The sequence below is a fragment of the Anoplopoma fimbria genome, chromosome 18 (assembly GCF_027596085.1).
Source record: "Anoplopoma fimbria isolate UVic2021 breed Golden Eagle Sablefish chromosome 18, Afim_UVic_2022, whole genome shotgun sequence".
Lineage (NCBI taxonomy): Eukaryota > Metazoa > Chordata > Actinopteri > Perciformes > Anoplopomatidae > Anoplopoma > Anoplopoma fimbria.
In genome coordinates, this window is record NC_072466.1 from 2,669,783 (window position 1) to 2,696,576 (window position 26,794).

At 39.2% G+C, this 26,794-nt stretch overlaps 2 protein-coding genes across 3 annotated transcripts; one reads left to right on the forward strand and one right to left on the reverse strand.

Annotated features, from left to right (window-relative positions):
• The first annotated feature begins 9,399 nt into the window (after positions 1 to 9,399).
• Positions 9,400 to 14,239, forward strand: LOC129107336 (uncharacterized). Of its 2 annotated transcripts, XM_054618796.1 has the most exons (7): positions 9,400 to 9,569; positions 10,083 to 10,400; positions 10,477 to 10,791; positions 10,929 to 11,042; positions 11,983 to 12,008; positions 12,558 to 12,629; positions 13,466 to 14,239. In XM_054618796.1, the coding sequence occupies exons 1-7, from the start codon at positions 9,515 to 9,517 to the stop codon at positions 13,574 to 13,576; spliced, it is 1,011 nt and encodes a 336-aa protein (XP_054474771.1). In that variant the 5' UTR covers positions 9,400 to 9,514; the 3' UTR covers positions 13,577 to 14,239. The 2 variants fall into 2 exon arrangements, with proteins under 2 accessions (XP_054474771.1, XP_054474773.1); XM_054618798.1 differs by lacking the exon at positions 12,558 to 12,629.
• A 431-nt stretch (positions 14,240 to 14,670) lies between these two features.
• On the reverse strand, positions 14,671 to 18,827 carry LOC129106747 (cytochrome P450 2K1-like). The gene is made up of 9 exons (XM_054617962.1): positions 18,598 to 18,827; positions 18,295 to 18,457; positions 18,048 to 18,197; positions 17,799 to 17,959; positions 17,479 to 17,658; positions 16,740 to 16,881; positions 16,467 to 16,651; positions 15,336 to 15,477; positions 14,671 to 15,254 (listed from the first exon to the last, which is right to left on the reverse strand). Exons 1-9 carry the CDS (start codon positions 18,802 to 18,804, stop codon positions 15,067 to 15,069), a joined length of 1,518 nt encoding a protein of 505 aa, XP_054473937.1. The 5' UTR covers positions 18,805 to 18,827; the 3' UTR covers positions 14,671 to 15,066.
• Between the last annotated feature and the right edge of the window lie 7,967 nt (positions 18,828 to 26,794).

Consider the following 26,794-nt stretch of genomic DNA (forward strand, 5'->3'; position numbering starts at 1 on the left):
ATTCATTGCTTGATAAAACATGCAAAATCTAAAATGCTACAACAGAATGTATTGGTTTATATACAGTCTATGTGTACACTAAAAAAGGGACGGTGACATCCAATGGCGTTAAGCGAGAGTTTGATAAGATTGCGCAACCTTTATGGCCTGTAAAAAAAGACACAGTAGTTGGAGTGTATAAGAAGAAAAATAAAAGACAATTAGAGCAATACATTATTTATTAAAGAATCTCAAATATAAACTTCAGATAAAATAATTTAAAACAAGTGAAGAAATAAAGTCAGGTCAGAAAAAAGCACTGATAGAACATCCAAGTAAAATTCTCAAAACTTGTAATAAATACTTTGAAGTGCGAACATATCAGCTCAGTATCAAGTATCAATCAAATTGTAAATTCAGCAACATGTGCTTTCTTTCAGTCCATCTGACTGAATATTCAGTTTGTGTTTTATCTGAATGCATGTAACCTGTATACTTGCACAATGATAAATGTCTATATACAAAATATAACATCAAACAAGTTTTCCAGAAAATCCTCAATGAAAACATTAACATTTCTTTAATGGAGCAGTGTGACATTTTGGGAAATGTGCTTATTTGCTTTTATCTTAAATGCTCATGCCTATACATTAAATATGGAACTAAAGCCAGAAGAAAAGTTAGCTTAACATAGCTTAATGACTGGAAACAGGTGACAACAGCTGGACTGTCCATAAGTAGCTATATCCGCCTACCAGTGTGTCTATCTTGTTTTATTTTATCATTTAATAAATTGTGGTTACACATCAAACTATTTCTCGGGATGGGGCGGCAGTTTCCTAAGATAAGATAAGATAAGATAAGATAAGATAAGATAAGATAAGATAAGATAAGATAAGATAAGATAAGATAATCCTTTATTAGTCCCACAGCGGGGAAATTTGCAAGATTACAGCAGCAGAGAGGATAATGCAAGTAAAAAACAAAATCAAAACAAGTATTATAAATAAGTAAATAGGTAATAACAAAGTAAAGAATAATAAATAAGTCAAAAGAAAATTAAAAATCCACAATAACTAAAATATCATATAAACAGACAGAATAATCATATATTCCTGGAGGCTTATCGTCACAGAGGTTGCCAGGCAACCACTAGTGTAATTATGATTGACTGTGTGTTTCAACAATAAAACTTTTTCTTGTAATGTAAAAAAATCATCAAAGTTATTATCCAAATATAAACTGTATTCAGATAATTGATTGTGTAAATTGTCAGTAACAAAAAAAAGGTGTACAGTTTTTTTCCAGCATGTATCAACGCAAAATGAATCTACAGACTACCTGGAGAAGATGCCGTTCTGCCCTGTTCCACAGCAACCGACTATGACCCAACATGCTCCATCGTTTCTTGGTTTTACGACAGAGATCTATCTGAGACTCTCCCTGAGGTTGAGAATGGAAATGTCATTCACAGGGTCACTGCTGAGGATGTCGGTCTCTACACCTGCCGGCTGGGGAGGAGAGATAGTGAGGGAGTATATCTCATTGTTCTTACAAGTGAGTCCTTAAAAAAGCCACTGATATTATTTTGTTTAAAAACCTTATTCACTTATTATAATGTTCTCTTTCTGCCTCCCGGCTTCTGAGCCAATGCTGTAAAAAGGGAAGTCATGACGTTCAGCCTTCAACTATTAACTCTCTCTCACTCTCACTCTAAACATGAGCTCATGAGTCTACAGACAAAACACGGCATCCTAGCAAGGGTGATAATATATATCACCGTGTATATATATATATATATATATATATATATATATATATATATTAAAATGCATTATTATTATAATATGTATAATCCTTATCTGAACTTCATTCGCTCTCTTTCTTTGTCTGGACAGCCAGCCGGGAGTTCTGCATTTGCAAATGTAAACATTATTTATTGCATAAACAAGCTCCCACTTTGTGAATTCATCCTAAAAGTGCCACCACAACGACTGCTGCAGGGATGATGTATTTTCCCTCCATAAAAATCTAGTGGAACTTTCCGCTGGATTATTGAACATTGACGAAATTGAACTCAAACAAATGTTTATGTTACTACACTTTTTATTCAGCAAGATAATCTTCACAAATGAACACCACTTTTATGATTTTTTAAGCTTTAATGCAATTGGCAGAAGTAAAAATCTAATGCTAGGCTATAAACTAACTGGTCGCACCTTAAAATGCAGCACACTAATTATACGTAATAAGCCGTGCATTATATCAAATTGGACCAAAACTTCACAAAGGTCACATGAGCGCGACTATAAACAACGAGGCTGTGGAGGTCGACTGGTCGGCATGATGACCTGATGTAGTCTTGATAGCTGCCACAGGTAGGATATTTAGTGGCATATTTTATGACCTAGAACAACACGAACAAAGTCTCTGAAGCTTGTTTGAACCACAGACTTTACTTCAGGCATCTAACTAGACACACATTGACTTTGAGACAAGGGAACCTAAAGTTCAAAAGGGTTTTAGGAATCATTCCTGCAGCTCAGCTGAACTCAGTAAAACAATTATGACTGAAGGTGAACAGAAACTTGTCAGGGTTTTGTAGTTGCTAACTTTCTTTCATTTCCTCTCAGTCTCTCCATCTCCACCAGACGCAGATCCAAAGAGGGACGGCGAAGTCACATTAGAGTGCACTCTGTGGAGATACATCGACCTCTTTCACTGTCGACAGAACAGCCTCCGCTGGGTGGATGAGACGGGAACCGAGCTGCTAGTCTGACTGTGAAGCGTCAGAGCGGCCACACCAGGAGATACACCTGTCAGTTTGTTGATCAGAACCGTGTGGAGATAGAGGCTGAATACACACCTGACTTCACAGGTGATATAACCTCTGATCCGGGTGAGACAACATGTAACCTAACAGATACAAAGTTTTGCCTCCTGGTTTCTCAAATGTTGGAGCTTTTGTTCTGCAGGATCTTTAATATTGTTCTAATTGACTGACTGACATGTGTTGAACAGATTCCACAGGTCGGTCTCCTCTGAGCCCCGTCATGTTGGCTCTACGTATTGGAGGACTGATTCTGATGATTGGAATCACCGTTGTTATCTTCAGAAACAGATGTGAGGAAATCCACTTCATAATTTGGTAAAACTGGTTCAGATAAATCTTAAATTTAGGATTTTAAATGCTACTTTGTTATTCATATTTCCTCCAGGCAACATGAAACCACTTGATGATGAGGACAAAGTGAGTAAAATCTAAAATAATAAGTTACTTTTTCATTAATGTCTGTGACCACAGAGGCTGCAGTCGCTCTGGTTCTTTCCCTTGTACAATTTTTCGTGAATCTTTTGTGTTTTGTGTCACAGGTAGATAATGATGGCGACGGCGTCCAGTACGAAAACGTGGAGCCACTTCCTGCTACTGCTCGAGTGCGCTGATTAACAACTTCAGCTCAACAGAAAGTCAAATAGCAACAGGCGTTTCAAAGAGGGCGTAACCTATAAGCACTGTTGCTGTGCTATTTCTATACGTTGATGAAGCTACTGTAATATTCACCATAGCTGCATTGCTTTTTTATATTCTAATGAGGCTACTGCAGTTTACTCTTTGGCTTTACTGTGTTATCGTCACTGATGAAGTTATTGTAACATGCACTGTGGCTGTGCAGTGCTGTTTTCATATTCTGATGATGCTACTGTAATATGCAGTGGTGGTTGCTTATTGCTGTTAAATAATAGTTTGAATGAACTACTGTAATAAATCATCAAACATAAAAGTTTTGAAATTGTCACTTATGAATGGAGGCAAACAATACCACTGGTTGCATGGGAAAACACACACACATCCCTTTTTATTTCATAGAAATCCACCCAAACTGCATCCCTGAATGATAACAGTGTAATACTGTAAGCTACTGTGATAAATGCACCGTGGCTGTGCAGTGCTGGTGAACGATATGTTGATGGAACTATTGTTATTTGCACTGTCCCTGTGCAGTGTTTTTTTCATATTCTGATGAAGCTATTGTCAAAGTGATGTGCAGTTTTATTTTCAAGTTTTGTTCCCACTGACTATTTATCAGGTCCAAACTTTGTCCAGTGTTTTGGTTTTACCTGCAAAACTGATGACATTTCCATCATCCTAGTCATTTGTGTTTCCTGCTTATGATGGCGTGCTAACACGCTAAACTAAGACGAGTTAGCATTTAGCTCAAAGCACCACGTGCTCACAGAGCTGCCAGCATTGACTGTCGTCTCTTCGTCTTGTTATTCTGCGGTTGGCTTTGTACCAAACATGACACTTCCTCCTTTGATTACAACATGGAAATGACAAAATGGACAATGACAACATTTCCATCACTCTGTATGGTGAGCAACATAGAGATAAGAAATAGTCATTCCAAGTAATGGATGACCCGCTCTAACACCTTAGCCACATCAGCTCTGAACAACAATAACACAGTTTATCATTTCAGACCCTGGTTAATATTAGGCATCTATAGTCTTCCTTTAATGTCTCTGTCTTGACTTTGGCCTTTGGCTGAATAAAACCCTCATCAAACCCTTTGAATGACTCAACAAAAACAACCACCGTCCAGCTAAAAAAAAGGATTAAGTTTCCAGCATCTTAACATTTGAAGATACAAAGTTTACACCTGGAAAGATTATATAACCTGCAGGGTGATGAATGAAGGTAGAAACTGCTATGTGTTCACTTTGAGGAAAACGTACTTAAAATGTACCTTCAATAATTTTAAACTGTGTATCCGTTCAATTTGAGTCATTCTGCTAAAGAAGTATATTTAACTTGTAGGGTCATTATCTTTCTCAGTAAGTCAACCACAAAAAGGAAACAGCATCATCACACACAGATCTGTAGCAGAGAAGAAGGAAAGACACACACGACGTCTGCTGATAAAGAATGGACACCAAAGGTTTACTGGGATTAATCCTTACTTTTGTGCTTCAGTTTCAAGGTAAACCTGTTTATTATTCAAACGTTAACCATCATTTTACAGAAATGTGAGATTTGTATTAGATTAAAATAAAGGCTAGTGTGAAAACTTCTACCAGGAACAAGCCTACATCGAGAGGCCCTTTTGATGAGCTTTGATGAGAGCTGTAAAAATGAGCCAACGGTTGTCTGAGACAAGAGTCTGTTATTATTTTATATGAAATGTATATTCAATTTATGTATATGCAGATGTGAAGGACAGAAAAGTTGACAAGTGTAATGATCAAATGTCAGTTTGCTCTTTGTTCTGTGTTACATTATAACTTAAAGAAGTTAGTACAGTGTACAGAATAATACAAGTGCACAAGAAACAAAAACACTAACATCAGATGTGCAGATTTGATTTGATCTGACTAAACATTTGTCTTTTCATATTGTCTGAGTTGTAGATACATAAATGATAATTACTGTCTCCATGCAGATGATTTTATTTGTAATGTCTCATTTTACAGAATATGTGTTCTTTTCTCTCCAGCGGTTATCAGTAGAACGGACACCTCTCTCTTCTTCAGGAGTGGAGAGGATGCCGTTCTGCGGTGTGTCAATGCATCACTCGCTGGTCCAACATGCTCCTTGGTTTCATGGCTTTACAGCATAAATCAATATCATGGATTCCCTTTAGTTGAGAATGGAATTGTTGCAAGTAGCTCAGCCCAAGCGTCCAGGCTGAGTTTGGACACAGAGTGCTCTTTGGTCATTCAGAACATCACAGCTCAGGATGTTGGTCACTACACCTGTCGACAGGGGAGGGACTTTAATCTGGATGAACATATATTTACAAACGTTCTGACTAGTGAGTGTCATTTCCATGAAAAGTAATTTCACAAGACGACATGTGTACGGCCCCTAACTCACTTGTTTCCTCTCAGTCTCTCCATCTCCACCAGACGCTGATCCAAAGAGGGACGGTGAAGTCACATTAGAGTGCACTCTGTGGAGATACATCGACCTCTTTCACTGTCCTCAGAACAGCCTCCGCTGGGTGGATGAGACGGGATCTGTGCTGCTTGATGAAGGCGTCGGTGACAGTTTCCTCGGACAGACGAAATGTGTCTCTGTTCTGACTGTGAAGCGTCAGAGCGGCCACACCAGGAGATACACCTGCCAGTTTGTTGATCAGAACCATGTGGAGATAAAGGCTGAATACACACCTGACTTCACAGGTGATATAACCTCTGATCCGGGTGAGACAACATGTAGCCTAACAGATACAAAGCTTTGCCTCCTGGTTTCTCAAATGTTGGAGCTTTTGTTCTGCAGGATCTTTAATATTGTTCTAATTGACTGACTGACATGTGTTGAACAGATTCCACAGGTCGGTCTCCTCTGAGCCCCGTCATGTTGGCTCTACGTATTGGAGGACTGATTCTGATGATTGGAATCACCGTTGTTATCTTCAGAAACAGATGTGAGGAAATCCACTTCATAATTTGGTAAAACTGGTTAATATAAATCTTAAATTTAGGATTTTAAATGCTACTTTTTTATTCATATTTCCTCCAGGCAACATGAAACCACTTGATGATGAGGACAAAGTGAGTAAAATCTAAAATAATAAGTTACTTTTTCATTAATGTCTGTGACCACAGAGGCTGCAGTCGCTCTGGTTCTTTCCCTTGTACAATTTTTCGTGAATCTTTTGTGTTTTGTGTCACAGGTAGATAATGATGGCGACGGCGTCCAGTACGAAAACGTGGAACCACTTCCTGCTACTGCTCGAGTGCGCTGATTAACAACTTCAGCTCAACAGAAAGTCAAATAGCATCAGGCGTTTCACACCTGTGATCATAGCTTTGAGTTGAAACGATATATTCAAAAACATTACTCACACGTTTTACACCTTAAGTGATTTAGTCCATTTATGTCAGAAATTCTCTGTTCCAACAACAAGAAGTGTCATGTAACTCTTCTTCTCATCAGTCATTTCACTGGAGGTGCAGAGAAATATCACATACTTTGCATTCACATTTAGCTAACAGCTTTTATTTTTTGGTACATCTACTTTGTACTACAGCCTCCACGTTCTCATCAACTCTTTTTTTTACAGCAGCGGCAGACAGCTCCTCTTTAAACCTGCTCAGCAGCAAACAGCAGACATAGTTAGCTGATAAACAAAGTGGAGTCTAGCAGCTTAAGAGACCCATATTTCCCTCAGGAGCTGGTGGAGACCAAAAATAGAGCTAAAAGAGAGCGAATGTTACATTCAACAGATGGAAACAACTTGGTGGGAGGCCGGTCTGCTGTTTGTGTAAATGCAGAATGCCACTATTTCCTTTGCTTTATCCACTGTACAAAATAAGATGTATTTCATGTCAATGCATTTTTTGACCTCAAAGAAGCTACATAAATTGATAAATTGAGCTTCAAATGATTTTGAATGATTGTACTGTCTTTCTCCATTTGATTTCTGTTGAAGAAAACACTTTCTTTTACTGTTTTTTTTTCTCAAATAAATGTGCTGATATCTGATATCAGTCCTATTAACCATCCGTATTAATGTTCAGCCTGAGTTTTTCTTAATATTATTGATTCAGCATTTGTGAAGTAGCTCTGTGTCCCCAGTGATTTGCCTAATTTAAAAGGACATTGTTATGAAAATGATTGTGTAGCTATAACTAATAGATCAGCAAAGTTAATCACCAATATTTCCAATATCCAACAAAAACCTTAGCTGTGGTTAATGGTGACACTGAATCTTTTCACAATACACTGAGTATCGAGAGGAGAATGATAATTATGTAGGTTTTTGGTATGACTGTGTCCATATATTTTGTGTTATAACTGAGGAGGACTGAGAAGCTAAGCAGCAGGTGAGTGGCTTCAGAGGGATAACTAACTGATATAACTGTCGCTGTGCAGTGCTGTTAACTAATACTTTTTTTTAAGCTACTGTAATAAATGCACTGTGGCTGTTCAGGCTTTCCCTATTCTGATGAATCAAATATTATATATATACTCTGGCTGTACAGTGCTGATGAACGATATGTTCATTAAGCTATTGTAATATCCACTGAGGCTGTGCAGTGTTCTTTTTATATTGGGATGAAGCTAGTGTAATATGCACTTTGTTTTTACTGTGCTCGTCACGCCCCCTGACTCATCTCCTGCCTCTGTTAGGAGGAGAGCTGTCTGTCTGTGGTTCAGGTCTGCCACGCCCCCTTCCAGTGCCTGAAGCACCCACAGCTGAGGGTCCTCAGGCCGTCAGTGGAGCTGCATATAAACCTCAGGATCCAGTGCTTCTGCCCTCTCTTTGGCTCTTTGCCTGTGAGCTGGTTGTTTGTTGCTGTAGTGAGCATCGATACTGTGTAAACTGTGTTCATATTGTTACCCCCTGTTTTGTGCTGGTCAGTTGGTGGGGAGGTTTGTTAGAAACCAGTCTAGGTTATTATGGGGAGATGTGTAGGGGTTCTCTGCCATTTAAGTTGTTGATTCTATTTTCTGCAGTTTTCTTATCAGCTAGGGAGCTCAGTATTGTGTTTTGTTGGTTTCTGTAGGAACGTTGAGTTTCTTATTTCCTAGATAGTGTGGGTTTTGTTTATTATTTTGGCCTTAGAGACCATGATGTCCATGCTTCCATTTTAGTTGGGTTTATTTCTGTAAATCAATTTGTTATCAATAAATGTTACCTGTTGTGCTCGCTATTGTAAAAGTGATGTGCAGTGCAGTTGTATTTTCAAGTTTTGTTCTCAACATCTACTGGACAGATTGGTGTAAAATGTTGTACAATCATGTTCCCCAGAGGATGAATCCCACTGATTATTTATCTGGTGCCTTCATCAGGTCAAAACTTTGTCCAGTGTTTTGGTTTTACATGCAAAACTAATGACATTTCCATCATCCTAGTCATTTGTGTTTCCTGCTTATGATGGCGTGCTAACACGCTAAACTAAGACGAGTTAGCATTTAGCTCAAAGCACCACGTGCTCACAGAGCTGCCAGCATTGACTGTCGTCTCTTCGTCTTGTTATTCTGCGGTTGGCTTTGTACCAAACATGACACTTCCTCCTTTGCTTACAACATGGAAATGACAAAATGGACAACGACAACATTTCCATCACTCTGTATGGTGAGCAACATAGAGATAAGAAATCAAGTTAATTTGGTACATAGTGAGAAAATGAATACAGAAACTGCCATGGGTATATTTTGAGGAAGACTTACTTTAAATGTACCTTCAATAATTAAAAACTATCAGTTCAATTTAAGTCATTCTGTTGAATAAGTATATCAAAGCAAAGAAGTAAAATGCTCATAAAATGATGATTCTTTGTAATATTCAAACTTTATTATATTCAAACTGTAGTTTGTTCAACACATCTTTTAAGGCACATAGAAGTGACGTAACTCTAACTTTAGTCTGTGGTGCTTGTGAAAGGCCAGCTGACAGGGGAAGCTGTTTCTCAAGTCATTCTTTTTCTCAGTAAGTCAACCACAAAAAGGAAACAGCATCATCACACACAGATCTGTAGCAGAGAAGAAGGAAAGACACACACGACGTCCGTCTGCTGATAAAGAATGGACACCAAAGGTTTACTGGGATTAATCCTTACTTTTGTGCTTCAGTTTCAAGGTAAACCTGTTTATTATTCAAACGTTAACCATCATTTTACAGAAATGTGAGATTTGTATTAGATTAAAATAAAGGCTAGTGTGAAAACTTCTACCAGGAACAAGCCTACATCGAGAGGCCCTTTTGATGAGCTTTGATGAGAGCTGTAAAAATGAGCCAACGGTTGTCTGAGACAAGAGTCTGTTATTATTTTATATGAAATGTATATTCAATTTATGTATATGCAGATGTGAAGGACATAAAAGTTGACAAGTGTAATGATCAAATGTCAGTTTGCTCTTTGTTCTGTGTTACATTATAACTTAAAGAAGTTAGTACAGTGTACAGAATAATACAAGTGCACAAGAAACAAAAACACTAACATCAGATGTGCAGATTTGATTTGATCTGATTAAACATTTGTCTTTTCATATTGTCTGAGTTGTAGATACATAAATGATAATTACTGTCTCCATGCAGATGATTTTATTTGTAATGTCTCATTTTACAGAATATGTGTTCTTTTCTCTCCAGCGGTTATCAGTAGAACGGACACCTCTCTCTTCTTCAGGAGTGGAGAGGATGCCGCTCTGCGGTGTGCCGATGCATCACCCACTGGTCCAACATGCTCCTTGGTTTCATGGCTTCGCAGCATAAATCAATATCGTGTATTCCCTTTAGTTGAGAATGGAATTGTTGCAAGTAGCTCAGCCCAAGCGTCCAGGCTGAGTTTGGACACAGAGTGCTCTTTGGTCATTCAGAACATCACAGCTCAGGATGCTGGTTACTACACCTGTCGACTGGGGAGGGACGTTAATCTGGATGAACATATATTTACAAACGTTCTGACTAGTGAGTGTCATTTCCATGAAAAGTCATTTCACAAGACGACATGTGTACGGCCCCTAACTCACTTGTTTCCTCTCAGTCTCTCCATCTCCACCAGACGCTGATCCAAAGAGGGACGGTGAAGTCACATTAGAGTGCACTCTGTGGAGATACATCGACGTCTTTCACTGTCTTCAGGACAGCCTCCGCTGGGTGGATGAGACGGGATCTGTGCTGCTTGATGAAGGCGTCGGCTACAGTTTCCTCAGACAGACGAACTGTGTCTCTGTTCTGACTGTGAAGCGTCAGAGCGGCCACACCAGGAGATACACCTGCCAGTTTGTTGATCAGAACCGTGTGGAGATAGAGGCTGAATACACACCTGACTTCACAGGTGGTAAAACCTCTGATCCGGGTGAGACAACATGGTATCAGATTAGTTATGTAATCATCAACTAATGAGTCTTCAGATGAGTTTTTTAGGAGGGAGGGTCACATTTTTTCAAACAAGTGAATTGCATATTTTGTGATGAATTACATTTCCCACCACAGATGTCCCTGCTGATCACATGATCATCATTGGAGCCGTGGTCGTGGCCGTGGTAGTCCTGGCTGTCATGGTTGCAGTTGTCATCAAATACAGGAAGAGAGCCAAAGTGACAGAGGGTCAGTAAAACAGATCTACTGCACTATAACGTGACCTACATAGGATATATGATATGATATAAGCTGTCACATTGAGCCCTGTATCGATAGATGTAAGGATATTAGTGCATGGTATTTCTTGTTATATGTGACTGGTAGTCGTTCCACTTAATTATATGGGATTCAGAAAATGTATTTAGTGAAAATAAATAGATAGCATAGTTGTAATAGTTAATTATTCGTATATCAGGACACTGGATGCACAACGAAATGCAGTTGTAGCCAGGCGGCAAACCCTGGTTCTGCCGAGTGAAGTCAATGCAGAAATGACTTAAAGCTGCATTCTCTCTAGTGTCCATCAGGGGGCGACTCCTCTGGTTGTATAGAAGTCTATGAGAAAATGACTCTACTTCTCTCTTGATTTATTCCCTCAGTAAACATTGTAAACATGAGTTTATGGTCTCAATCTCTAGTTTCAAGTCTTCTTCAATACAGCATGATGTTCATTTAGTAAATGATGCTCCATTTAGAGTCAAACAGACCATAAAGCAGGGGATGCTTTAGGGCGGGGCCACCTCAGGATTGACAGGTCGACACCAGAGACGTACACGGCGTCTCTACGTCACTCCTCCTCAGTCCAAATATGGTCACTTCCATTCAGCAGTTGCAAAAAGTCAAGATGTCAAGGCTTCAAGGCTCATAACATCGGTCCACAAACCAATGGGTGACGTCAAGATGACTACGTCCACTTCGTATATACAGTCTACGGTTGAAGCCCATTTGCAAGTCAAGAATAACATGACAAAGAAAACAAAACAGTATTACAGCAAAATTCAGGGTAGCATCTGCCGCTGTTGATAGTTTTTTGACGTTTTCAGCTGGAATAATATAATGAATTCTATCATGTACAAAATAATGATATTTGAAGACTAATCATTTGAAATTAAATTTTTTGTTCCAGATGTTGAGAGACCGACCGAACACGCTGTGAGTAAAATGCATTTTCATATGAAACAATCACAAGATCCCAATTGAGTTATATCTCAAACTTATTTTATATGCTTTTTTTAAATGCACTTATTTAATTATTAAAGGGGCCTCGGGACAATCCAATATTCAGCAGTAGAGATGATGCATGAATACCAATCTATCTGGATAACATTAGTCAGTTACAACAATCTATTCAGAGCTATCCATTTCATTTGAGTGAATCCTCGTTTTTTTTTTTAAAGTAAATCCACATATTTGGAGTTTGGTTAGCAGACATTTTAGCAGTTATGTTATAATTATTATGTATCCTTTACTGGATGATTAAGAGAAAGAATCACCATCTCAGTGATTTCATTGTGTCAGCTTCATGTCTGATGAATGCCGGGGAAATTAAATCAAACAAGACAACACCAAAGAGAAAACTGAACTTACCCTAACCCTTAGTGCCAATTTCATATGAGGTTCAGAAACACTATGGGAGGTGATTAATACAGACAAACAGTTTGCACTTTGTACTTTATAAACCACTATTTTGTTTGCACTCAGGATGAGCCAGAGAGTAATCTGACCTATGCGACTGATAGCCAAGCTAATCAACAGGCCCCTCTTTACATGAATGTAAGTGACCTGATACACTCTATTCATCCAGCTTTTGTTTTTTCTACCTCTTTTTATGGCTTAATCTAAGATTTGTTTTGCAGTACAGATATGAAATCTATTTTATTAACCCACAGATGTATAACTTAGTCCATACTGCCAAAAGTATGATCCCACATATTTTTTAGGTCATTTTTAAACAGTGTGTTAAATACCCGTTGGCAACACCCCCGTATTTTGCAACACTGATTTGAAATGTTAATGCTACAGCCTGAGAGATAATTTCAGACATTTTTGTGTTCATCATTTTATGGCTAAATATTTGGATAGACCCTTTCAACATGTTTCAACATAATTGTGACTCCACGCACAAAACCAGCCCCATTAAAACATAGATTTTCCCAGTTTGGTGTGGAAGAACTTTGCTTTCCTGCACAGAGTCCTGACTTAAGATAAGATAAGATAAGATAAGATAAGATAAGATAAGATAAGATAAGATAAGATAAGATAAGATAAGATAAGATAAGATAATCCTTTATTAGTCCGGCAGGGGGAAATTTGCAGGCTTACAGCAGCATAGAGTAAAGTGCACACAAGAGACATAGTAGAAGAAAGACAAGATAAAAAAAAAAATGAAAAAACAAAAAGTATTATAAATAAGCAATAAGAAACAGTAGAAAAGACTTCAACCTCATCCTAAGTATCAATACTTTAATTTTGCAATGAGATGTTTAACATATGGGTGTGGGTGTCCATATCCTTTTGGCAGTGGAGTCTATTTTTTTTTTACTGTAAATATAGATCATTTTAAAGTCAATGGCGTGAATCATACAAAACCTCTGGTGTGTGTCATCCAGGTCAAAGAGGAGGACGCGACATATTCTACAATCGATACTCTGGTGAGGACTGAAGCAGGCGATGTTCCCAACTGCATCTACAGCTATGTCAGCAATCCAAGAATAAATTAGAGGAAATTAAACTTTGCATGATGACAAATTCATATTTCCTGCTGTCAAAAGTGTTTGTCTGTCTGTTCGGGAGTGGACTGTTTTCTGATCAAACATTGTTTCTAGTCTGTTGATGGTGGTTCTATTTGACTGCACGCTGTTGGTCAGGCTCAGTGTTCTATCACTTATTAGTTTAGGATTTTAAAAAGACAAAACCCATTAATTAAATTGGAAGCATGGTTGTTCCCTATCCAAGTTCTTATTGATCGTCTTTGTAGGCGAGACAACTGTTGTTTGTTTGTTTATTGACAGAAGAAAAAGCTGCCCAGCATTACAATCCTCTTTGTGTACATTAAATCCAGATGTTAAGTTTTGCAACCAAAAATAATTACGTTATTGAAATGTTAGCATATTGTGGCATCAAAAGGTGGGCTTCAGCATTTTATGGTGTTGGACTGCATGCCTGACTTACTGTTTTTTTTATGTTGTTTTGCCGATTGAGGCATTATATTTTGTTGTAATTTTGTGTCAACAGCACCGCTATGTATCCAGTAAAGAGATTCAAATGAAAATCTTTCTCCATTGTGTGTGTTTTGCTTGTCAAAAGTAAAAGGGACTCGCTACATGTTTGCCCATGTACTAAAGCTGAGTGCTTATCACAGCGGCCCAGGTTTGAGTTCTACCTGTGGCCCTCTGCTTTGTGTGAGCCACCCTCTCTCTCTCTCTCTCTCTCTCTCTCTCTCTCTCTCTCTCTCTCTCTCTCTCTCACACCTCTTCAATCTTCAGCTACAAAAGCAAAAAAAGACCAAAAAAATGATCTTAGAAAATATAAAAAGATTAGGGAAGCACCATCATATTGGTAAATCGTTGAAAACATCAAGAAGCATATGCATCAATATTTAACCAAAACCAATCTCTTCCCCTTAATGTTGAAGCCCGTGGCGTTGTATACCCATTAACCACCACCATCTTCTTACGACTAATGTACGATCCAAGAAGTTAGCGCTTCATGGACTGGAAAACCCACTGGCAGTGGACATTGCTTTTCTTTCGAAACACATTTGTCAAAATAATATAAATATATAAATATTTGTGATATATAATAATAGCTGAGACATGAGTGATTCAGTACTGTTAAACTACTTTTTAAATCTTCAAGCTCTACACTTCCTCATGTTCGAGGTCAGCACATAGATTTCAGGAGGCTGACAGTATTTTACAGCTATAAAAATAAGTCTTTAATTCTGTTTTGAAGGCTTAGTTTGATTTTTGGCTCCAACGTTGAATCGTTGATCTGCTGTCAATCCAAATTATGTTTGAGGCCCAGCAAAAGAACTAACCCTTTACTTGGTCTGATCTGCATTTATAACGAGTCATGCTTCTTACATGATTGATGTTGAACATATTCAGTGCTGTTGCACTACCTACAATATAACGATGTTCAAATAATAATCTGCTCTCTTGACCGTAACTGAGTTGAAGTCATGACAGTGGGCCAAGCGGGCAGCTGCTCACATACAGGGAACGGCCCTCAGTTTGTGGGGTGAAGGGTTGAGGGTGAAGCCCACGCGAGGAGTCAGATCCAGCTCATCCTCTGACACTCCATGAGGGGGAGTGAAATGAAAATGTTGCAGGAAGGTGGTGAAGAAGAGGAAGAGCTCCATCCTGGCCAGACTCTCCCCGAGACAAACTCTGCGGCCTGGGAGTGAAAGCAAATGAACATTTTCAGCTCATCTGCAAAAAAAGTGAATATGAAGAAGTTATGGCTGAATTCACCAACCTGCAGAAAAAGGCATGAAGGCGTCTCGCTTGACAAATTTCCCGTCTTTGTCCAGGAAGTGAGCAGGATAAAAGCTGTGCGGCTTCTCCCACTCAGTCTCATCATACAGGACAGATATCAAGAGAGGATATACTGTGGTTCCCTGTTGAAAATATAGAAATTGAAGTTTTCTATATTACAAGCAATAGTGTTCTTTTCAACCTACTTAAAGAATAGTGCAGACGGGAATAATTAAGTTTACATGCTGAACATGCAGCTCTGTATGGAGGAGCAAACAGGACTTGAAGTTATAAATAAATGAAAACGCATTTCAAAAGTTGGAGGAGTTTACAACACCACCAGTGGGCCAGACAGCTCCATCTCTGTGTAATTAAGTGTCATTATTTATCTGATTAAGGTTGACCCGGATTGAAATTTAGCAAATTCAAGTTTGAAAATCAATACTTTAATAGTTGACATTGGAGCACCTGGAACCAGATTTTTAAATTCATATGTATGTTCAAAATGTAAACACCTTTTCCAATCATGAACTGGTATTCATAAAGGACAACCCTACTCAGCGTAGGGTTGTCCTTTATGAATACCAGAATGTGTGAACCTCAGGAATACTTCAGACCAGGCGTACAAATGGTTTTTTTTGAGATAACTGAGATTTATATCATAAGGACATTGAACATAAATTGAGAGACAATTTCCCTGATTGTGATTGTTAATTCTGCAGGCTTTTGTAAAATGTCAATCAGAAGCATATGTATGAAGTTAAACTTAAATTATATAAGAGAGAAGATTTTTATTTACATTTACATTTGCGCAATCACCTCCCTGTTAATGATTGTTTCATGAACTTTGTCCAGTCGGGTTCAACATGAGCACCTGATGTCTTCTTACTGCAATTGATTAGATATAAAATATGAAATGGATTCTGATACAAATAGATACACCTAATAAAAGAAAATGGCACATAAAAAAAAATATATATATTAAAAATAAAACTTATTTTACCACCTTATGTTATTATTAGAATTTGAATAGGATATTTAATTTATTGACTTTCAACAATTTTTCTAACTACATAATCAATTCCTCCAAGTCAGGTTGGGTCGTCCATACTTGTTATTTGTTCAGTCTGACCTTCTTAATGAAGTGACCCTGGAAAGTGGTGTCTTGGCTCGTTTTGTGAGGAATTGCCATGGGGGCGATGCTGGCCAGTCTCTGTGTCTCATGGATGACGGCGTCGGTGAAGGGCAGGTTCTTCCTGTCTTCAACCTGCACTTGACGACTTCCTATCACCCTGCTCACCTCCTCCTGGACCTGGTCTGGAAAATGAAAAAGTTTTTGTTTTTATGAAGATTCATTTTGTGTTGGTTTGCTGTATGACAATTGTGGGGATCTTGATCTCCTTGCCTTGTATTTTTGGATTCTTGGCCATAAAAAGAAGTCCCCATCTCAGTGTGGTTGCTGTTGTGTCAGTGCCAGCAGCAAAGAGATGGAGAACTGTCTGCATAAGGTTGTCATTGTGGAAATGACTGTTGGTAATCCCAGATTCCTGCAGGTAATGAATCAGTGCAGTTAATCAAACAAAGATGCAACTACGTGACATACATTGCCGACTGGGAATCTCTGGAGCGAAAATGTGGCTGAGAGTTTAGCGAAGCCCTCTGCTAATCACCTCAGCTGCAAGGCCAAAATATTAGAGAGATGTACAGAAACATTGCTAATGACCGAAGACGAAGAGATTCTATTCTGCAAATAGTGTAGGACCAACGCATGGTGGGATTAGCATCATTTAGCTAAATAGCCTTTCTAGTAGGTGACTGTACATATTGAGAGAAAACTTGTATTTACATCAGCCATTGTTCGAAAAAAGCCAGCAATACTTGCTACCCATACTTAACTAACATTCAGAGTATTATTCTGCCAGGCACACAACAATTGGATATCATGTTTACCATCAATGGAGTCTATGTACAGTCTTTTTTTACAACCCACAAACAGCTTATGTCAATTGGAAATATATTATTTTTAAAGATGTTGGATTACTTCAGTTGAAACTGTACACTACAACACACTCCTTTGTTAAGACTAAACCTTAATAACAATGAGCATAATAGCAATTTTGATAGATGATGATACATTTCCCAACCTCCAGATTTTGCTTTCGGGCTAGAAATGCGTCCACAAAGCCTCTGCACATCTGTGGGTTGAGGGTCTCCTTCAGACGACTGAACAGCTGCATGTTCTGTTTTTTGTTAGCGGACAACAAACTATGGATTTCTTTTTTGTCGGCAAGCCATTTACCGATCCATGGGAACAGGTTATACAACTGTTCAAAAAATAAATAAAAAAATACACAATATTATATTTATATATATATATATAGAACAGTATGGAATATTATTATTGTATTATGTATAGGATATTCACAATGCTACAAGTCTAAGCTTAATAAAAAAGAAAGGACACCTGTACTGACGGGGAGCCCAGAAGTTGAATGTTTCTGTTTGTTCGATCTACCAGGGATGTAAACTCTGGATCATCATATTCAAATCTGTTGCCATACACAATGGAGCAGATAATATTGGAGACTGCGTAGTTTATTGGTTGGGTTGTATCAAAAGCTTCTCCTGCAACAAGGGAAACAGGAAAAAATCTAAAACACAAAGATTGACTAAATGTTACTTGTCATGCTGTTGGTTGTAATATGATATTTACCTTTATGTTTCTTAAACACTTGAATGAGTTGGTCACATTCCTCAATGATTTTGTCCTCACATGCCCTCTTTCCCATCCCAAAGTCTCTCAGGTTCGTCAAAGCAAAGCGCCTCATGTCTTTCCACGAATCCCCGTTGGACCATATAACCCCTGAGAAAGAGTAGTTGAGCAAAATATGTTGACAAGTTAGTGCATTGTGGGCAAAGGCTGTAAAGAAGAAAGTGTTTTGGAAAAGTCATTTTTTTACCATGTCCGTTATTATAGTCAGTTGCAATTTGCATTGGTTGTCTGTCTCCAAACTCTTCAGCATGATTGACAAGTGCCTCCTTCACTGTCTTGTATCCAGCAAGGACCACCACTTTTTCGGGTCCCAAATAGAAGGTGAACACTGATCCATATTTCTTGGAAAGCTAAGAACAGCAGCATAATGTCATTGCATTGTGTGATATAAGACGCACCCAGGAGACAGAAAACAGGATGAGAGAGCTGACCAAGAGGCAGAAACAACAAACTACCCTACGAGGAAGCTTCTCTTACGGCACTGCCTTACCTTCAGTAGTGTGATGTAGGGTCTCTTGAGGTCAAGCTGCAGCAGGTTCCCGAGTAGGGGAAGTGGTGTTGGTCCTGGAGGTTCCTTCCTGTCCTCCTGGGAGCTGAAGCTGGAAGAGGAGACAAGGTAGAGGAGCAGCAGGACCAACAGAGCCCCAAACAGGGAGGTAGAGCTGCAGGACTGGAGAACCAGATCGAATATCCCCATGACTTTAAAAGAAAAAGTGTCCTTGCCAGTGTACCAACAAAATAAGTGTCTGATCCTGCTGCCTTTTGCTCAGTGAGGGTTTGGGTATTGAGATATGCCTTTTGTAGCTGCCAGTGAGGGAAACAGCCCAGCCCAAGGGTGGGGCTAATATGGAAAGTTCATCCCCTAAAAAAACAGTAAATTGTTGTTCAAAAACTTTTTTGTTGTTTGACTTTAATGAGGCTGGTTTGCACTTTTGTTATCTTAAAAGCCATATCTTCCAAGTGACTTAGTCTGTATAGAGGTTGAAGGGACAAGCAAGTTAAAGTTTGACTGGACATGATCCCGTCTGTTAGTTTTAGATTCAGGCTCTTTAACATTTTCTGTTAAACAGCGGACAGGATTGGTGTGGTCGATGGATTGAAACTAAAAAGTCATTAATTGTCATAAAAATGTAAAATAAATGTTTCTGTTTTTGCTGCTCCAGAACATTAACAGATTTTTAAAGTCACATGTTTGCTTTTGTAACCTGATATAACTGAGCTCAGCCTAAGATAAGATAAGATAAGATAAGATAAGATAATCCTTTATTAGTCCCGCAGCGGGGAAATTTGCAGGCTTACAGCAGCATAGAGTTAAATTGACGCTATTGAAATAAGCCAGTTAAGCAATCCATCAATCCATCAATTTTGGACACATCGTCTATAGGTCTTACAACGGATAAGGCTCAGGGTGCAGGGGGCTATATTCTGGGGTTTTGGTGTAGGCAGCGAATATGTAGAAGGATAGAAAAATGTCTAATATATACCTTAGAGCCAACCGGTGGGCTTAAGAGCACCATCCAGTGGGACGTGGAGGTACCTAAATGGCCTTAGATTAAATTTCAAAAGTATTTGTTTTAGTCATTTACAAAGCTACACGTGCTCCAGAATTGTCTAGATGGCGGCCCGCCAAAGTCTATTTTGTTCCGCCAAAGTTCAATAATGAATTAAAAATATTTGTACACTTTTCAATGGGTGGGTGTGCCAATTATATTGATTCATCAATCTGTCAATCATTTTAATTAGGGCTGTGTATTGGCACCTCACAATATGTATTGATACACGTATCACAATACAATATATCGCGATATATTGCGATACAATACGACAGGATACATATCTCCGTATATTGCAATACTCTACTTTTGAAAATGTTAGAATAGAGATGGAAATACAACTTGTTGTTTACCACCTGGATAGTCTAATATGTACATCAAATATTGATAACTCAGCGGACAAATATCATCGTCAAGATTATTGCATTTGGCTTAAATATTCTTCTGGGGAGCATGTTCATTGGACCCCAATGGAGGGTCCAAGGTCCCCCAACCATAGTATTGAAAATCCTGTGGCTAACACTGATGCTTGGTCCCAAAATTGGCACTCAGTCATCAAAACTTTAGGAACCCCTGCTTTAGTGTGAGAGGGACATTGTATGGTTATATTTGCTATTATGAGTGATAACATGATCAGCAGCACTCTGTATCAAACAAAGGCCTTACAGTAGGGCTGATAGACTTGATATTGTACTTATCGTGGTTTACAGCATGATAGCAAGCAGAATTGGTCGCACTGCAAACATGTGAAGCAAAGGTTACACCTCATTAACTTGAGTTACAGGAATAAGAAACAGTGGCGTGGTCATTGTATAGTCTGCTCCCTCTTGAATTGTCTCAGTTTGATTGTTGATTCTAAGAATTTCTCTGTGGAATCTGCATGTTCTCACTTTGCCTGTACACTCCTGCACTGGAGTGCAGTCAGGAAAAATAAATCCTAATTATATTGCAATACAATTCAACAGCACTTCAAACAAAAGTGTACAAAATGATGTTTTCTACAACAATTTCAACAAAGACTGAAAGATGGACGGACTGGAAAGCTTTAGCAGCAGTTACCATCCTGCTCACTACAGATATGACAGAAACTAGGTTGAGGGCTTACGGCCAAGTATTCACACAAACCTTGACTCTGACCTTCTTAATGTAGTGACCCTGCTTAAATGTAACTTTTACCTGGATATTGTAAACCTTGGTAAATGATCAACTGTACTAGACTAAATTTTAGCCAACCTCAACTGATCTCACATCACATTGGTGGCAACGATCATCATAATCAAAGTTGTATAATAGGTTTTCAACTTTGTTCTCAGTCACCTTTCATCCTGAATTGTCCTTTCTTTACAAAGCCGAGTTTAATAACTTTTACGAAATATAAATCCAATATACATTAACATATATACAGGATCCTGGATGTTCCTTCCTTTTTTCCTGGTAGCTGAAGCAAGGTGGACAAGTAGCAGGACCACCAGAGCCCCTAACAGTACTACCTTGTCATTTGCAAGTGCCTTCATCATTTCAAGTGTTGATTGTAGAAATAAATGTTACCTGATAACAGCCACAGAGCCTTTCAAAAGCTTCTTTCCTAACGTTGACGTTTTAATTATTTTGAACTTACAGAAACATTGCGTACAATAGTCTGCTTTTGTCTCTCTGACACACAGCTAGCGACAGCACTGAGTCTTTGATTCTGCAATTGCCTTACTGTGCATCTGCCTGTGCAGCCATCAACCATATGCTGGCTCCCTAAATTGGCACTCAGTCATCAACACTTTGGGAACCCCTGCCTTAGAGAAAGAAGGAGATAGACTTTCATTATCTGATATTGTGCTTTTTGTGGTCTGATAGAAAGCAGATCTGGTAACACTGCAAACATGTGAAGCAAAGGTTACACCTTATTGACTTGAGTTAAAGTGATAAGAAAACAGTGGTGTGGTTCATTGTATAGTCTGCTCTCTCATAAGGTGTGTCAGTCTGATTGTTGATGCTTGGAAATTCTGTGGAGTCTGCGTGTTCTACTTGGCTCCCACACTTCCAAAATCCCCACTAATCTCATGGATGTGTTCACGTTTTGGCCTCAAAAGGATGTCCACCATTATCTTCTACACATGTATGCAAATTGGATTGTGTCACGACCTGGCTCGAAGCCATGACAAAAGAAAGGGAGATGTGTGCTGAAGGCAAATAATAAGTTATTTATTTAAATCATGACACTAATAGTAAATAACAAGTCAGTAGTAAATAACAATCAGTCAAATCTGTTGCGTAGGTGTGTGAATGCATGGGTGTGGTGTTGGGCCTTCACCATGTGGGCTGAACAAAGACAGAGGCCTACATTACATTACATTACAGTCATTTAGCAGACGCTTTTATCCAAAGCGACTTACAATCAGTAGTATATTACATATCATTCACCCATTCACACACTGATGACAGGCTACCATCAAGGTGCCACCATCAGACTCTAACTAACATTCATCATCCAGTCCACACCGATGGCAAGCCTTCGGGAGCAACTTGGGGTTAAGTGTCTTGCCCAAGGACACATCGACTGCCGAAGCCGGGTATCGAACCACCGACCCTCTGATTGGAGAACTACCTTGCTCTCCACTACGCCACAGCCGCCCCGCCTACATGTAAGAAGAAAGCCTCACTTGGTTCAAACTGCGCCAAGCCAAATCAGGCGTCAATATCTCACCCGAGTGTGAGATTTGGTTCAAACTACAACACTGGTGCCTCATTGAACGAGAGCAACGGGAACCCCAGGGAGTCCCTGTGACACAGCCATGACGTCACCAAGGCTATATAGACCGGCGCATACCTTCACCCTGCGGGGTCCATGCCACTCACATTGCTGAATGGAGGTGAAACAACACTGAATCCTAAAAAAAAAAAAAAAAAAAAAAAAAAAAAAAAAAAGGTCTGTGATAGTCCTAAATTCGCTGGTCCAACAATGAAGGAAACAGATGCCATAACTGCTTGTTGCTGCTTTAATAGTGTTGTTGTTAGGTTTTGGTTTTGTCCCTAGTTGTATTTTGTTGTTGTAGTTCTTCCCCTCCCTTTTTTCTTTTTCTCCCCTTTTTCTTCTCAATCAAGTCATCAGCCTGAGACTATATATGCTTGGCATCAACTCCACCTCAGTGCCAGATAATTCCGTTTTGTTGGGTAGAGCTGACAGCTAGATCGCATAGTGTTGCCTTTGTGTGTTTTTTGAAATCTTGTTCTCACTCGTGCTTTTTGTGTTGGCAGGTTTTGGTGAGTTTCTCCAACCGCCTTTTGTTTGTTTGCTCCATGGTGCCTCCATGTGCGAGCCATCCAGCAGCCTCCTGCCTCCCCTTTGTGTTTTTTGATAACATTCTTAATAAACTCTTTGTTGTATATATACACCGGCGTCCTGTCTCTGCTCTGGGGTCCAAACCCAACCAGGCTGTCACAGTTGTTCCACACTGCTGAGCTTTGTTTCTGTGGAGAGGATTTGTTTTTCTTAAGCTTATTTTCATACTAAAGTGGCATGTAAGCGCAGCCTCCATTGTGTGTTTTATTCCCCTGTTAAATAGTTGTGGCCCCGCCCCCATTTTAAGTCTCACCTGACGTAATCACTTTGACGTGACTATGATGTCTCTGTCTCCCCCCCCTCTTCCACGCATGCACAAACACACACACATCCCCTCGCCATGTGATTGGTTGTTGCTTTCAGGTAGTATGCTTGTAATTGTATAATAGATGTTTTGTTTATTTATAATATTATTGATTTCAATCAGTGTTGTTAAGATAAATTACCTTTGTTATAGTTTCAAAGACCAGTTTTTGTGATTATTTTGTGCATATGTGTTGTTGTAATAGCTGGTTGTTATAGCCAGTGCTGCCTCCAACAAGGGCAACGAACACATACAGGTACCTGCTGCATTAAAGAGATAAACACTGCAGACTGCAGATTATAAATCAATATATTCAATGTATATATATATATATATAGCAAATAGGTAAGGAAATGAATTCATGGAGCAAAGTAAATACTGACTCAATGAGTACTTAATAACTTATCCTTTAAACTAATCCAAGATTTTGGAATTCACTATATTCTAACCTCCATTGCATCATTTTTAATATTGAACTACATCTTAATGTGCAGGAATCTGGGAGCCTGAACAGTCAGCAACAGTTGCCATCCTGGCAGAAGGTTAGACAAGGACGTATGCCCTAGTAGGCACACACACACACACCTACACACACACACACACACACACACACACACACACACACACACACACACACACACACACACACACACACACACACACACACACACACACACACACACACACACACACACACACACACACACACACACATATTGTAAACCTTGGTAAATGATTTCTACAAAATGCTTATCTTGAGTATCTTAGAATTACATTGGTGGCAAGGATCATTGTACTAAAGGTTTTATACAAGGTTTCAACCTTGTTCTCTGTCACATTTAATCCTGCATTATATCTGATGCTCCTTTCTGCACAAAACCATGTTATTTGAAATTCACTCTGCCTGTCCAGCCAAATGACACATTATTGATCACAACTTTTAAAAATGGTGACAGGGTAAAGTTAGTTATACTTTTACCTGCCGCTAAGTGAGCCTCCAGGCATCAATTCTTGTTTTTGCTCGCAGATGACCTGAAGCTTTTTATGTGTTTTTTCTTAGAAAACCAGACCAAGTTAAACTATGGCTGTGAACACTGGACCATACCACAATTCAAACATGAGTTAATATTATACTTTGTATCTACTTTGTGGGATGGACTTGAGGTTGTTCATTGATCTGAGTTTCGGTTTTGTTGACCTCAGGATCTAATGTTTTCATTTTCAACATGACTTTATGCTAGATGTCATAGATGTCATATTCATTATCATCATCATTCTGATTAACATTTATACCCAGCTCTGAATGCCCATGTATTTAATTTTTCTCTTTTACTTACTTTACTGATTTAAGTGTAACCATTAAGGTTACACTTAAATCACACATTGTATCTCGATGAACAAATGCACGGAAAATCAATTGCTTGATGGTTATTCTCTGCATGCATACATAGTAAGTAGGATCACCAGCCCGGGGACGAGCCCCTCACCTGCTAAACGCAAGGTCGATCACTAGCTATGCTCAACCTAACCAGCCCTTGGCCCTCTTAGCAACCCTCCAGTCTCTGGTAAGCTCTGTTCAGGCTATAGACACTTGCCTCCAATCTCTAGAGAACACCCAAGCGTCATCTTTCTCAACAATGCCTCTGCTTCCCTAAACCCGCTGATCCCTGCACCGATGCTGGCACCCGCACCCCAGCGTACAATCTCCTCCACCTGAACCATAATCTTACCTTAGCATTCCCTGCTAAACAACTAAACTAAAATGATTGTCCTCTCCTTTATCTGGTTTCCGGGGACTCCAGGTCTCTCTCTGGTCTTTTTTTTTTCTATTCTGTTTTGCGGACTTAGCTGACCAGCTATCTGGGATGAGGTCTAACATGTTGACAACTATCCTGTTCTGACCCCTCTTAACTCTGGCTTAACTTCAATTCATACAAGCTCATTCTAACAAGTTTTACCCATAACCTTTCTCTCATGATTAATCTTCTGTTTCTGCTGTGGAGTCCTCTGCAGCAGTAGGTAAGTTATTTATTTTATATCTTTATATAAAATAATTCTCTCTTTCGGGGGATTGTGCCTGTCTGACCTCAGCATCACTGCCCTCTGTTAGATGGCTGCACTATGGAGTCCAATTGCCAAATACTTTGCATTATTCATGTCTTATGTGTAATAAATTATTGTTCTATTTTATTGATGTCTCTCCTGATTGAAATGAAGCTTAGCGTAAATTCAGTCAGGAAGACTATCTTTACGCTCCTTGTCATTCATAATCCCAGTCACTCTCTCCCTGTGACTTCTCTATCAGCTGATTGTGGGTTTCAGGTGTCATTTAGCAAGATCAGATGCAACCCTCCTCCACCCCACTCACCTCCAGTCAGCATCACAGTACTGCTCATCATTCATCATCGGATGCAACAACTCACTACATCACCACCACCAGTGTCTGGACTCCAGGGGGGATTGTGCCTGTCTGACCTCAGCATCACTGCCCCGCTGTTAGACATTACATTACATTACATTACATTACAGTCATTTAGCAGACGCTTTTATCCAAAGCGACTTACAGGAAGTGTCTTCAACATAGGTATTCAAGAGAACTACTAGTCACCAGAAGTCATAAGTGCATCTCCTTTCTTAAACAAGCATCTCAAAGCATAAGCCAGAGCAAAAGTATAGTGCAGAGGCAAGTTACTACGAAAACAATAATTGCAACAGACTAATCCGAATATAGTAAGTGCTACAAACTACTACGAATAGGATAAGTGCAGTAAACAAATACAAATTCAATAAGTGCAGCGAACTGATACGAATACAGTAAGTGCAACAACTAATACGAGTGCAATAAGTGCTACGAGGAAGGCTCAGGGTAGTGCTAGATGCTTGCGCTATGGAGTCCAATCGCCAAAGACTTTGTATTATTCATTTCTTATGTGTAATAAATTATTGTTACATTTTATTGAAGTCTCTCCTGATTGAAATTCCTTGTTATTCTCATACTGCCATTTCCGAGTGCAAAAGTAAAGTCAGCACCGGCAAGAATTGTATCGCTTTCATTGGGGAGGGCATCCCAAGATACATCTGCTCCAGAGTCCACGAGAGCGAGTTCGGGGAATGGTGATGCCCCGGAAAACTAAGGTGGCTTGAAATTGCATATCGGTGTGAGAGGCTGAAGCAGTGGAAAAGGTGTTGCTCATCAGGTCTTTTCTTAAAACTGATGAGCCCTGTCTTTTGGCCGAGAGGGACAAACAGCAAAAATGTGACCAGCCATACAGCAGTATATGCATAAACCGGCCAGGGGAGGTGGAAAAAAAGCACATAAAAGATGCTTAACGATTGACAAGTGAGATAGTTTTTCTGTAGATTAGTGAGTTCAGGCATCACTTATTGTCTACCTTCTATTTATAGTACTTGCGGGTGACTGAGGGTGCTTTGACATCAGAGAACCGAAACCGGATAAAAGTACACTTGACCCAAAGGTCCAGTTTGTTTTGACTAG